General features: G+C 54.6%; 1 protein-coding gene across 1 annotated transcript in view; it reads left to right on the top strand.

Moving 5' to 3' along the window:
* The window catches only part of LOC106542843 (phospholipid-transporting ATPase ID), a 54,311-nt gene extending 42,681 nt beyond the window's left edge, over nt 1-11,630 (top strand). Inside the window, exons 22-27 of the mRNA XM_087715192.1 lie at nt 231-454; nt 3,416-3,499; nt 5,971-6,216; nt 6,692-6,830; nt 7,105-7,235; nt 9,919-11,630. Of these exons, the coding sequence (XP_087571318.1) occupies nt 231-454; nt 3,416-3,499; nt 5,971-6,216; nt 6,692-6,830; nt 7,105-7,235; nt 9,919-10,161 (1,067 nt within the window). The 3' untranslated portion in view covers nt 10,162-11,630. The remainder of the gene's footprint in view (nt 1-230; nt 455-3,415; nt 3,500-5,970; nt 6,217-6,691; nt 6,831-7,104; nt 7,236-9,918) is intronic.
* The last annotated feature ends 2,248 nt before the right edge of the window (nt 11,631-13,878 follow it).

Here is a 13,878-nt window from a genome sequence, read left to right as displayed (position 1 = left end):
CTCTGGGCAGGGAACGGGAAGCAAATTCAGTGGGGTGGCCGTGGGTGGCCCTCTCTCTGCTTTTGGAGGCCCAGCAGCGCCCTGGCCATTCCCTTGAGGGCCGTCTCTGTCCGAGCCTTCCTGGGCCCCGTTTCTCCGGGCTTGGGAGGCCAAGCGCAGTCGCCGTGGGACGGGTGGATGCCTCTCCTGTTCCCGCTCCCTGCTGAGGGCCTTCCCGTTTGGTCTTCTAGCTGCTCACATCGGCGTGGGCATAAGTGGCCAGGAGGGGATGCAGGCGGTGATGTCCAGCGACTTCTCCTTCGCCCAGTTCCGCTACCTGCAGCGGCTGCTGCTGGTCCACGGCCGGTGGTCGTACATCCGCATGTGCAAGTTCCTGTCTTACTTCTTCTACAAAAACTTCGCCTTCACGCTGGTGCACTTCTGGTTCGGCTTCTTCTCCGGCTTCTCCGCCCAGGTACTCGCCTCCGCTGAGCCCAAGGTCCCCCACCCCCCGGAAGCAGCCGACTGGGGAGGGTGAGGGGGTGGGTGGAGCATTTCCCTGGCCTGCTCCAGCCAATGGTCAAGGGCAGGTCTAGAGCCCAGCAAGACCAGGCATCTCTTTTCCTGCCGGACTTCCAGATGAGGGGCTGATTAGTGACCGTGAGCCCTTTGCCAGGACAGCAGGCGATGCCAGAACACCCTCGTCTGCAGGGAGAAAGCCAGCTCAGTTTCAGCCATAGGAGGCTCCTCTCCAACCTCTCAAAGCCACACAGAGAATCCACAATCTTTGTAGTTACCGTCGCATAGAAATTTACCATCCGGAAGCTTTTCCCTTTCACTGACGTGAGAGTCAAGTAATTGTAACTTGTGCTCACAATTTTTGGTCCTGGACTCCGTTGCCATGGAAAGTCACCCCTCCCTGTAGCTTCTCCGCGTGGATCGACATGTCACACGTGCGTGCCCTTGGCCAGGGTGGGGACTGGGACACTAACCACACAGCTCGGCTTTGCACATCACACAACACCCTGCAGAGAGAAAGGAAAGAATTGCTGGAAAGGAAGCCTCGACTTTTGACCATTATCGAACCCAGAACTGTGGTGATAAGTCAAGGCATCACATGGCCACACCTGATTGATATAGAGATATAGAGCCGAGGTGGCGCAGTGGTTAGGGTGCAGTACTGCAGGCCACTTCAGCTGACTGCTATCTGCAGTTCGGCGGTTCTAATCTCACCGGCTCAAGGTTGACTCAGCCTTCCGTCCTTCCGAGGTGGGTGAAATGAGGACCCGGATTGTTGTTGGGGGCGATATGCTGACTCTGTAAACCGCTTAGAGAGGGCTGAAAGCCCCATGAAGCGGCATACAAGTCTAACTGCTATTGCTATTGATTTTTCAACCTATTTTGTGGTGTAACAAAAGCCAATTTTCCCAAATGGGTGTTTTTTACTGGAAACTGTAAGTAAATGTCAGAATTGACCAAAAAAAAAAAAAAAAAACAGAGAGGGGGAGAGATGCAAACGCTATAAACAATCATAAAAGGTGGTATGGTTGCCAAGCACCCAAAATATGATCACATGACCACAGGGATGCGTGCAACTCTGCGTAGCTATGGTAACCTTGAAAACAAGTCCTACGTAGCTCTGGCTGGGTCCACCATGAGTTCAGTCAGTCATTAATCAACCGGCCATAAGTCAAGGACTACCCATGCAGACACAGCCTCCAGTGCACTGGCTGGATTAAGAGGATTGCTTAGCCCCGGCTGACCAGTCTCCTTCCCTTATCCAAGCCAGCCGCATCAAATCCCTTTCGACAGACAGGCCAACAGATAGAGTGACAGATGGCTGGACGAACAGACGGACCTTCTGCCTTATAGGGAAGGCTGCGTTCTGCTTTCTCCCCGACCCTCTTCGTTCCTCCTTCAAAGTTTTGTCTTCTGCATTGATTCTCCTTCATTCCCTTTTGATGTCCAACCCATGGTTAAATCTAGGCTAGAGCCGAGGTGGCGCAGTGGTTAGAGTGCAGTACTGCAGGCTACTTCAGCTGACTGTTATCTGCAGTTCGGCTGTTCAAATCTCACCAGGCTCAAGGTTGACTCAGCCTTCCATCCTTCCGAGGTGGGTGAAATGAGCACCCAGACTGTTGGGGCGATATGCTGACTCTGTAAACCTCTTAGAGAGGGCTGAAAGCCCTATGAAGCGGTATATAAGTCTAACTGCTATTGCTACTGCTATTCCCCCCCCCCCTTGCATGTGTGCACCAACTCCCTTCTTCCTCTCTTGCTCTCGGTTTCATTCATTCGTTCGTGCGCTTTATGGTGTCCTTCCCTTACATTCCTTCTCTGGTCACTCACAGAGCCTGACCTCTGCTCCCAGTCGTGGCTTTGGTCAACCAAAGCGGTCATTTTTTCAGTAAAGGCAGAGAGGGCAACTGGCAAACCAGGTTCTCTTCTGTAGAGACAACTCTTGGAAGCCAACGTAGCAGTTGCTCATTTACAAAGATGTCTACGTAGACTATACTGACCCACAGCCAGGATGCAGAGAATTGTCCGCAGGGGGAAACAGGGAGAAGAGCGGGATATTAGAGCCGCCTCTAGGCCAGATGGGCGTCATATACATTTAATAAATAAATTCTGTGCCTCCTTTGAGGACACTACAGCTAAGCAACAGGGATCCAGAAAAAACATGGGCCTCCCCCCCCCCCTCTATTACTGCAACGTGCTCTACATGGGGCAGCCCTTGAAGAGCATTCGGAGACTTCAGCTTGTCCAGAATGCAGCCGCGCGAGCGACTGTGGGTGCACCTCGGTTCACCCACGTAATACCTATCCTCCGCGAGCTGCACTGGCTGCCTATTGGTCTCCGGATACGCTTCAAGTCGCTAGTCGTCACTTATAAAGCCCTTCATGGTATTGGACCTGGGTACTTGAGAGACCGCCTGCTGCCAATCACCTCCACTAGACCGATCAGATCCCACAGATTAGGCCTCCTCCGAATTCCATCCGCCGGCCAATGTCGACTGGCGACTACCCGGAGGAGGGCCTTCTCTGTGGCTGCTCCGACCCTCTGGAACGAGCTCCCCATGGAGATTCGGACCCTCACCACCCTTCCGGCCTTCCGCAAAGCAACTAAGACCTGGCTGTTCCGACAGGCCTGGGGCTAAAAAACTGTTGCCCCCGTCTCGAATGGTATGACTGTTGTGTGTTTTTAAATTATGTATTGTTATGTTTCGTCTTTTATTTTTTGTCTGTACCCCCCTTCCCTGATTTGAATTGTGAGCCGCCCTGAGTCCCCTTCGGGGGAAAAGGGCGGCATATAAATATAATCAAATCAAATCAAATCAATCTATCTATCCACTGATCTCCGGATTGTAGGTTTGGTACCCTTCCCCCTTCCTGTCTCATGTCCTCCCCTCTTCCCCCACCCCCTTCTTCCCCTGCAGACTGTGTACGATGAATGGTTCATCACCCTTTACAACATGGTCTACACCTGTTTGCCAGTGCTTGGAATGAGTCTCTTTGACCAGGTAAGAGTCACTCCTGGGGCCTTTGCTCGGTTTCAGTTCTGGAAACTGAAGGAAAAGCAGTAGAAGAAACTGGTGTCCTCTTTGGTTATAGATAAAAGTAGAGATCTTTAAAATTATTTTCTGAGCCCCATAAGCCATGCATTTCTCTCATTCCCTACTTTCTGGTGCCCTCAAAGTCATCCTATCGGTTATTTTATTTATTTGTGTAACGGCTCCTCTCCTAACTTAAGAAAGTAAAGACTCTTGAAACAGATTGTTTCAAAAGGAACCCTTAATCAAGCAGAATGGAAAACCTTTAGAAGCAAAGCAGCACCTGAAACCCTTTAGGCAATACAAGTGGGATATAACTGATTATGACCCCCTCCCTTTTGTCCCAATGCAGATTCCAACCAATACACAAGCGTGAAGATGTTTCCTTAACTCTTCTGCCCTGGGAGTCGTGTATAACACACATTCCCATGGCTATCTCTAGTTAGACGTTAAAGTAAGATATCCCACAAGGCCATCATAAACGTCCCTTCAGAGATGCTGGGACCTTCAGTTTTTCTGGTGACAGGAAACCAGTTGTAAAGTTGTAAAACTTAGTTGTTACAGATACAGCTAATGATTTGATTCCGAGGCCTCCCTCCTCCCAATTGAATGGCAGTATCACTTTTAGGTATCTGACAATTTGAGATGTAAATATTTCCCATGGGAAGGATTCTTAATTCCTTAATGAATGAATGAAGTCCACCTGGACCCTTCCCCCACTTAAAACCTTTTAAGAGCCGAGGTGGCGCAGTGGTTAAATGCAGCACTGCAGGCTACTTCAGCTGACTGCAGTTCAGCAGTTCGGCTGTTCAAATCTCACCGGCTCAGGGTTGACTCAGCCTTCCATCCTTCCGAGGTGGGTAAAATGAGGACCAGGATTGTTGTTGGGGGCAATATGCTGACTCTGTAAAACCGCTTAGAGAGGGCTGAAAGCCCTATGAAGCGGTATATAAGTCTAACTGCTATTGCTATTGCTAAGATCAGCACTCTCTGTTCCTCGAAGAACAAAGCCCAGCTTCCTATCAGTGCCTAGGGAGTCTACCTGGTGAGCCAGCCACCCTCCCCTCAGCCTCAGTTTCCCTCCTTTTGGGAAAGCCTAGAGAGAGAGAGGGTGGGGGCCCAGGAGTCAACCCCAGAAGAAACAGATTATCTGGGACTCTTTCAGGCCCGGCATCAGATGAAACAATATGGGTCTCGCTGCTAGCAACTCCGGTTGGGAGTCAACCTCTCCTGGTCCTCTATCTCAGCAGTGTTTTCTATCATGGACGTAGGATCTTAGCAGGCTTCATGCAAGGATTGGGGCTCTGGGGCGCAGAGTGATCCGTCCCACAGTGGTCCTTCGTGGGATGCCAGGCCTTCCTCTCCCGTGGCATTTGGCATCTACGTGAAACTCCTGGGAGGGAAGGCCTTCGGTGCAAAGGGAGGTGCCCTCCGTGTCCCCCGTGGGGGGCCTCCATATTATGGGGGTCTGGATGGGGAGAAAGCCGCTCAGATGAACCCCTAGGAAAGCAGAGCTGCCCTCTGTCCACCAACAGCCTCATATCCAGCTCTGCTTCCTCTTTCCCAGGGCAGGTCAATGACGAGGGTCTTCCTGGCCTTCCAGGCCCTGCTAGCAGAGGGTGGGAGCTTTGCCCAGCTGTGGCCGGGGCACCTTGGAGCAGGGAGACCTGGCAAGAGTGGCTCCTGCCGCACAGAGCCCCCGCTCAAACTCCTGCCAAGCCTTTGAAAGCCAAAAAAGCCGGCAGAGCTCCTTCCCGGAGCCCGATGGTTTGGGGACGCTTTGGTTGGCCCAGAGCAGAGCCGTCCAGAGGGCTGAGCCTGGCAGGAGGCTGATCTTCTCCACGACCATCGCTAGGCCAGGAAGGTCTCCTCTCTGGAAGCCAGAAGAGCAGGAACAAGCGTGGGCAGCTCCCAGCCTCTGCTACTTGTCACCCATAAAGCCCTTCATGGTAGTGGACCTGGGTACTTGAGAGACCGCCTACTGCCAATTACCTCCACACGACCTATTAGATCTCATCGATTAGGCCTCCTCCGAGTTCCATCTGCCAGTCAATGCCGACTGGCAACTATGCGGAGGAGAGCCTTCTCTGTGGCAGCTCCAACCCTATGGAACGATCTCCCCGTGGAGATTCGTACCCTCACCACCCTCCAGACCTTCCGCACAGCCCTCAGAATCTGGCTATCCCGTCAGGCCTGGGACTAAGATTGTAACCCGCCCGAATGGTATGAATGTTGTGTTTCTAATTATGTATTGTCTTATATGTTAAAAGTTTGTCTTTTCCCCCCTTCCCTTTTTAAGTTGTGAGCCGCCCTGATTCCCCCCAGGGAAAAGGGCGGCATATAAATAAACTCAATACCAATACCAATACCTTGGCTTGGCAGATGGGGCGGGCTCTGGGCATCTCCCGCAGGGGCCCCCAGCTTCCTCTTTCTCCTGCCAGGATGTGGACGACCGCTGGAGCCTGCAGTTTCCCCAGCTGTACGTGCCCGGCCAGCAGAACCTGTACTTCAACAAGAGGGAGTTTGCCAAGTGCACCCTCTACAGCATCTACAGCTCCCTGGTGCTTTTCCTGGTCCCCTACGGAACCATTTTCGAGTCTATGCGGAACGACGGGAGGGACGTTTCCGATTACCAGTCCTTCGCCCTCATGGTGCAGACCTGTCTGCTCATCGTGGTGTCGGTCCAGGTAGGGGGCTCCGTCTCACCAACTGCTGCAGTTCTGTGCCCCCTCCCCGCCCCCCTTGGCTCTTCCTCCTGAAGTCAGGCTTTGGCCTCGTCCTTCCCACGGCCCACTCAGAGTTAAGCAAAAGCGGGGCTCCAGTCTAACTGGCAGCACCCCATCTTCTTCATCTTTTGGTTCGCCATTCAGCTGCCCACTAGGTAGGTGGGGGGTTTGGGCCTGGGAAAGCTGCTCCGCCAAACGCACGTCCCCCTTGCCCCGAGCGCTCCGAGGGGAGCTGCTCCGCTGACGGAGGGAGCGCTGAGGCTCCACTGCGCAGGAGGGACCCCGGGGAGGGCAGGCGGACAGGGGCTGCTGCCCAGAGGGGGATTCCAGGGCTTTCCTCGGCCGGGCCTTGTGAGGGGTGGGGGGGGGGGTGAGGGTCAGCGAGCCAAAGCAGCTGCCGCCACCACGGCCACCTTAGCCAGGCTGCCTTTTGCAGATGGGCTTAGACACAGCCTACTGGACGGCGGTGAACCAGCTCTTCCTCTGGGGCAGCCTGGCCATCTACTTCATCATCACCTTCACCTTGTACAGCGACGGCACCTACCAGATATTCACCTCCTCCTTCCCCTTTGTCGGTAGGTTCAGAAGCTGCAAAGACACCCCCCCCCAATGCCCAACGGGGCCTCTCTGTCCCCGGAGGAAGCTGCTTCCCTCTTGGAGGGGGGGGGGGCTTAGCCTCAGGAACAGGGCAGCACCACAGGGTGGGGGGGGGGCGTGGGGGGACACAGTGCCTATGTTCCCAGTTTTGGCTGAAGAAACCGGTTGCCTGCATTTGCCCTGAATCCCGGGCCAAGCACGGGTGCTTCCTCCGCCCAGCAGGGCAACTGCAGTCCGTCTCTCCCCTCCCAGGCACCGCCCGGAACATCCTCAACCAGCCCAAGGTGTGGCTCTCCATCTGCCTCTGCGTGAGTCTCTGCGTCCTGCCAGTCGTCGGCTTCCGGTTCCTGAAGATGCAGCTCATGCCGACCCTCAGCGATCAGGTACTCCTCCTGGCCCCGGATTTGGGCAGCCGTTGGGCCCCAGGACACCTGGGGCAGGGTCCACCCCACCTTTCCTCCCCCTGGCCCGGGGCCCTGTGCCAAGGCTAGTCTGAGGCTTGCAGCCAGGTGCCATGCCTGGATGACCCTTGGGCAGAAGGGGGGGCAGGACAGCAACACAGCTACGACCCTTTCAGGGAGCTGGGCTGAGTGAAAGGGACTGGCCCATGGTTGAGGGGGGCTCCAGCCTGTGGCTCCCCCAAAGGCCTGCCTTGCAAGAGGAGCTGAGCAACCTCGGTTGAATGGAAGGGGGGGATTTCTGCAGCTGCTGGGCCACCAGCCCCCTCCCCTCCAGTGGTGGACTTGCAGAGGGGTCCTCAGGAGGCTCCTTAAGGGCCCTGGAAGCAACTGGGGTGACTATCATGTGGCCATGCTGCCCCCTAGTGGTCATGTGGGGTACTTTGCCAGCCTAGACAGGTAAAGCTGGTTCTGTAGGTGCTGCCCTCCACTTGGGGGGAGAGCCCCAGGTTCTCCTTAAAGGTCAGGCGCATCTATCAGCAGGACAAGTGGGGAGGGAGAGGAGGGATAACAGGTGTTGTCCTCAGAACTTGGGGGGGGGAGGTTTGAAAAGAGCTCGCTTTTATACAGAAGCCTTCAGTATCGCCATGGGAAACAAAAGAAAAGGAAGGAAGTGAACCCTAACCCCCCCCCCCCACAAGAATGAAACCAGGATGAGTTCAGGAAGAGAGGGAACCAGTATGAAAAACTAGGAAACCCCCTCCCCAACCCCCAAACCCTCCCCCTCCAGTGAAGGGAAAGTGGTGCCTTGCTCCAAATCTGCCCACGGAGAGCCAGGAAAAAAGGGCCTGGAGACGGGTTCACGGAGCGGCTGTGCAACACGTTGAAGGCGTGCCAAGGCTGCCCTGCGCTTGGCGATGGGGAGGCGGCTGTCCCTGTCCCTTTCTCAAGGAGCAAAGGTGGGTTCCACCACAAAACCGCGGACGACAAAACCGCGGACGACAAAAGCGCGGTCGGCGAAAGCGCGTATGTGACGTCATCACAGCGCGACGAAAAAGATAGAAAAATGTAAAAATAAAGCGAAAACCTTACCCTAACCCCCCCCCAAACCTAACCCTAAACCTAACCCTAAACCTAACCCTTAACCTAACGAAAAACCTAATGCTAACCCTTAACCTAACCCTAACCCTTACCTTTATGTGAATCGGCTTGCTGTAATTTAATTTTTATTTCAATTTTTCGATCTTTTTCGTCGCGTTGTGATGACGTCACATACGCGATTTCGTCGACCGCGCTTTTGTGGAACGCGGTTTTGACGGGTCACGCAAAGGTGAAACCAGACTCCTGTGTTGAACGTGCCTGGAAAAGAGTTTGGCAGAGACCCCATCAAACGGGGGGGGGGGGGGGGAGAGGGCCCCGTCATAAAACCCGCAAGGAAGGGTTTTATGATGGGCCTGACTTTCCCTCCCTGGCTGGTTACGGACACAGTAGGAGTGTGAAAGTGGGTTCTCGTTTGGAAAAGGCGAAGGGGGACTTCCTGTGGAGAGTGGAAGGAAGAGAGCAGCAATTGGGCAGAAGCAAAAGGCAAAAGGCCTTGAGGACCAGCACCCAGGGGCTCCAGAGCTCCCAGGGGCCCCTGCAGATACGACCTCTGGGCCCCACAGGAGAGAAGGGAAACCAACGATGGAGCCGCATGGCAAAAGCTGCGGGAAAGGTTCAGGTTAAGGTTTAAGGTTTAATAGATTTGTATGCTGCCCAATCCCGAAGGACTCCAGGCGGCTTACATTAAAACAATTTTAAAAATATTAAAAGAACTTAAAATACAAAGACAAAGCAAATTAAAAGAACACAACATGCACTCGATCTTAGTGGGGCTGGAGCTCAATCAGAGATCAGCAGTCCCAGGCCTGCGGGAACAGCCAGGACTTAAGAAAGTCTTAAGAGACTTTCGGAAGGCCGAGAGTGTGTGGGGAGGGTCCGGATCTCAGGGGGGAGATGGAAAGATGGTTGGGGGTCTGAAGAGGGAAGAAGGGAACCTCAGGCTGGCTTAGAGCAGTGTTTCTCAACCTTGGCAACTTGAAGAGGTCTGGACTTCAACTCCCAGAATTCCCCAGCCAGCATTCGCTGGCTGGGGAATTCTGGGAGTTGAAGTCCAGACCTCTTCAAGTTGCCAAGGTTGAGAAACACTGGCTTAGAGCAAGAGTTTCTGCCCACTTGGGGGAGGGGCAGCTACAGCAAAGTCTTTTGGAGGGGGGGGGGCTTAAAGGGCTGCTGGGAAAAGGAGGCACTCAGGAATGAAGAGGTGCCAGGCAGAGCTGGGAGGGGAGGAGATCATGGAGAGAGTGAAGACCCCTAAAGGGAAAAAAGGGAGAGGGGAGGGAGGGGGGGCTGAAAGGACACAGAGAGGCTTTGGCCAGAAGGGTCACTTTTTCCCCAGCCTTGCTTGCCCCCAAAGGGCCCCGCCCGATGGGAATGCAGAGCCCCTTCCCTGTCCCGCGTGGCCGATGGCACAATTGGCGCTCTGCCCCATCAGAAGCTGGGCGGGGAGGGGGGGGAGCTTCAAATTGAGCCCCAAATGTGCCGTGGAGCCCAGGGGGTCTATTTTCCCAGGAAACCCCCCCCGCGCCCCCCCTCTCTCAGCCGGTCTCTTCTTCTCCTTCTCGCGCAGGTGGTGCGTAAAGTGAGACAGCTCCGCAAAGCGCCCGGTCCGCCCGCTCTGAAGCGCTACTTGCAGCGCAGCGCCTCCCGCCGCTCCGGCTACGCCTTCTCGCACCAGCAGGGCTTCGGGGACCTCATCACCTCCGGCCGCAACATGCGGCTCAAGTCCCCCGCTGCCTCCTCGCCCGCTTTCTCGCCCTACGCCCAGAAGTACCGGCCGCGGCAGGAGAAGAGAGAGGGCGGCGCCTCCTAGCCCTCCCCGGCCTCGAGGACCCGCGTCTTCGCCTGCGGAGACGGCGCTTGGCCGGCGGACGGGGGGCGGGAGGCCTTTCAGAAGCGGAGTATGCAGCCGGGGGGCGCCCTGCCCAAAAGCCAGGCTGGGGAAGGGGCTTCTGGCAGCCCTGGGCGCTTCCAGGGTTCCACCTCCACCCCGGCGGCTCTCCTGAAGTCTAGCGCTGCCCTCTCCCCGCTGCTTCTGAAGGCTTCCCGAGCAAAGGAGGGAGGGGGGCTGGAAGGGGCCCTGCCTGAGCTGAGACCCCCGAAAGGTCGGGTCCCCTGCCCCGTCTCCAGCCCAGGAGGAGGACGGGGTTGGTCTTGCGCGCACTGCCCGAAGGAAGATGCTGCCTCCTTCGCGGAGAGTCTGGGCTTCCAAGCGGACGAGGGCGATCAGGTCCAGCGAAGGCCTGGGGGGGCTCCTGGCTCAGGAAGAGGGGGAGCCCAGAACAAGCTTGGAAGGGGGCGTGCAACTGGCTGCATCACCTGCAGGTCAAGTGGGGAGGAGACCCTGGAGACCCCCCTCTCCCATCTCCTGTGCTGGATGTGTGGCTTCCCCCTTGAGCCTTGGGGTGGGGGGGGGCGGAGAAAGAGGCACCCATCACTACTTGCACCCAAGGCTGCCTTCTGAGATTTGTTCACCCAGTCTGTGGAAGAGGCTGACCCCCTGGTGGGTGGTCTGCTTTGCCCAATGGCGCATCTGGGCTGTGGGGCCAGAGTGGGGGGCTTGAACGTTGGTGTCTCAACACCAAGTCAAACGAGGCCAGAAATGCTGTTGGCAACCAGCAAAGTCACTCTTGTAGGGTTCTGGCATCTTTAGACCCTCGAAGGTAGGGGGCCACAACTGGGGGGGGCTGAGGGCTGGTAAAGGAGCTCCAACTTCTGGGCTCCAGAGATGCCCAGCCTGGCTGGAAGAAGCTACTCCAGGGGAGGCTCCACCGCTACTGGCACTCCCCCCCCCCTTGGCCACTGCTGAGGTGGTCAGGCACCCATCGTTTTCAGCAATGGCCTCCAGCCTCCCATGGTCTTAGTTGACCAGGCCAGAAAGCTCTGTTGCCCAGGCCATTCGGAAGAAAGACACCCTGCCTCGTGCCCTCCCTTTGGGGGGGCATCCCGGGGGGGGGGGGCTGCCATGGGGTGGAAGTTGCCAGAAAATTTGTCACACAGTGTTCCCCTGCTAAGGTGCCTTTTTTTCCACCAGCATTTCTGTTTAATTCTTAGGAGGGTTTTGCTTCATCCAAAATTATTGCATAAAATGGTTATGGAAATTACGGTCAGCCAGGATTAGGGAACGGAAGGGATATTATGCCAGTAAAATCTAAATCCAGTGTTGTAATTTTTTTACGCCCATATGTTTATGCACATAGCAATTGAGGCTTCCTGAAGGTATAATATATTTATAATGTTCAGCTTTTAAAAAAATAAATAATACAATGGAAGTCTCTATTATTTATTTGACGCATCTCCAAATAATTGCGAGCATTCCCGCAAAAAGATCTCTTGATGTATTTGAAAATAAAACAACCCCCCCCCCAAAAAAAACCCCACCCTCTGCATATTTCTCTTCCAAAGTAGATCCTGGCGCCTCTAAAGGCAAAAGTTGCATCTGAGGAGCTGCATGCTTTGACGGGGGGGCCTGTGGGGTGTTTCCCTCCCCTTGGACTATTTTTACTCCGTCACTTTTAGTCATTCGGAAAAAACCAGCTCATCCCGGAGCAGTTAAAGCTTTGGTGGCTGAAGACACCAGAGGGAGCGGAGAGTGTGTGTGCGTTGGATGACAGCTGCAGCTGCTGCTCCCTCTCACTCATCCACACAGCAGGAGCACACGGGCAGTGCCAGGGCTGGGGGGGGGGTCCCAGAGCCTCAGTCTTGTGTCAGCCCTGGGGGTCAAGAGTGGCTCCGACCACATTCCTATAACTCCCTTAGCCCCTTCCCTGGTTCATATTGGATTGGATTGGATTTATTACATTTATATGCTGCCCTTTTCCCCAAAGGGGACTCAGGGCGGCTCACAATTCAATCAGGGAGGGGGGTACAGACAGGGGGATAAAAAAGACGAGACATAACAATACAAAATTTAAAAACACACAACAACCATACCATTCAAGAAGCGGGGCAAAAACTCTTTAGCCCCAGGCCTGTGGGAACAGCCAGGTTTTAAGGGCTTTGCGGAAGGCCTGGAGGGTGGTGAGGGTTCGAATCTCCACGGGGAGCTCGTTCCAGAGGGTCGGAGCAGCCACAGAGAAGGCTCTCCTCCGGGTAGTCGCCAGTCGGCATTGGCCGGCAGATGGTTCCTCTCCCCCCCAAAAGCAGATTTGTGTGGCCTGCTTACTTTCACAAACCCAGGCTGACTGCTGGTGATCCCCTTGTTCCTTTCTGGGCGCCCACAGACCGACACTTTGATGGGCCTTCTAGGATTTCCCCAGGTGTGGCAGTCAAGCTCTTGGTCCTTGTAGCCTTCCTTTTTCCTTGGTGCTGCACTGAACTCTAAGGAAGGAGGTGCCACCTCTGCCAAGTGCCTGGCCATAATGTTGGTTTGCCCCTCCCAAAGCAACCTCCAAGATGGGCAGGACTTAAGGATGACTCCCTTATTACAGGGTGGGGCTGCTATCCCCAGATTACGCCATGATAAACAAGTCAGACGTGAAGAAGCCACCTCCCTTTTTGGCATTTCTTGTTAGGGAAAAGGGACTTTGCCAGATCTGCCTCTGGCCCTTCCCATGTACTGATTCTGAGCTCAGCTCCGCTTGTCCCTCGAAGGGAACAAAAGGGAAGGTAGGATTTGGTTCAGACCCTCCAATTCAGACAATCATGGCTTGCTCTATAAGCCCCAGGTTTTTACTAAGACCAGCCATGAATTGGAGCAGAATAACACAGTTGGAAGGGGCATTGGAGGCTTTCTAGTCCAACCCCCTGCTCAAGCAAGGGATTCTATACCATTCTGGACAAACGGTGGTCAATCTCTTCTTGATTCTATACCATTCTGGACAAATCTCTCAATCTCTTCTTGAAAACCTCCGGTGTCGGAGAACCCACAACTTACGGAGACAAACCTTCCCACTATTTAATTGTTTTCACTGTCTGGAAGTTTCTCCTTAATTCCAAGTTGCTTTTCCCCTTGATTAGTTTCCCTCCGTTATTTCTTGTCTTGCCTTCTGGTGCTTTGGGAGTTGAGTGTCCTACGCCACCGCAAGTTGCCTGTGTATTGAGAGTGCATTTGCACACCTCTCTCCCATCTGCCACTCATTCCAGCAGAGCCACTAAGGCTACAGGCTGTCCCTTGGCCCAAAGGAGGCATTTCTCCCCCCTCCCTCCCTCCCTTTTTCTGCAGAGCCTACTGCCCCAGAGAACCCTGGCTGGGCTGCAAGGAAGGCGGGGCTGTGGGGTCCAGGATGCCCCTGGTGGCTTCAACTGCCCTGCCAGGGTTTGCTTGATGCTCCTTTAAAGAATCTGGTGGCTTTTTAATCAGCTGACAAAGTTTACGGCTGTTTGTTATTGAGGGCCCCAATGCCTTAAAATAGTGCTGGTGCTTTCCCTCTTCTTGGAAGTTAGGCACTATTATTAGATTCTGAGAGTAAATCTTTTGGCAACCTGACTGCTGGGCGAGGAATGCGAGAAAGCACACGGCTGCAGTTTTTTTAAGGCTTTAAATATCAGCTGATGCTGTTGGTCTCCAGTTGCAGAGCTGAGAGTTGTG

Source organism: Thamnophis sirtalis, unplaced genomic scaffold (genome assembly GCF_051295495.1).
Source record: "Thamnophis sirtalis isolate CommonGarterSnake01/CBP01778 unplaced genomic scaffold, rThaSir2_p1.2 scaffold_5, whole genome shotgun sequence".
NCBI classification, from domain to species: domain Eukaryota; kingdom Metazoa; phylum Chordata; class Lepidosauria; order Squamata; family Natricidae; genus Thamnophis; species Thamnophis sirtalis.
The sequence above is the reverse complement of the archived record's forward strand: the minus strand, read 5'-3'. Positions and strand labels throughout refer to the sequence as shown.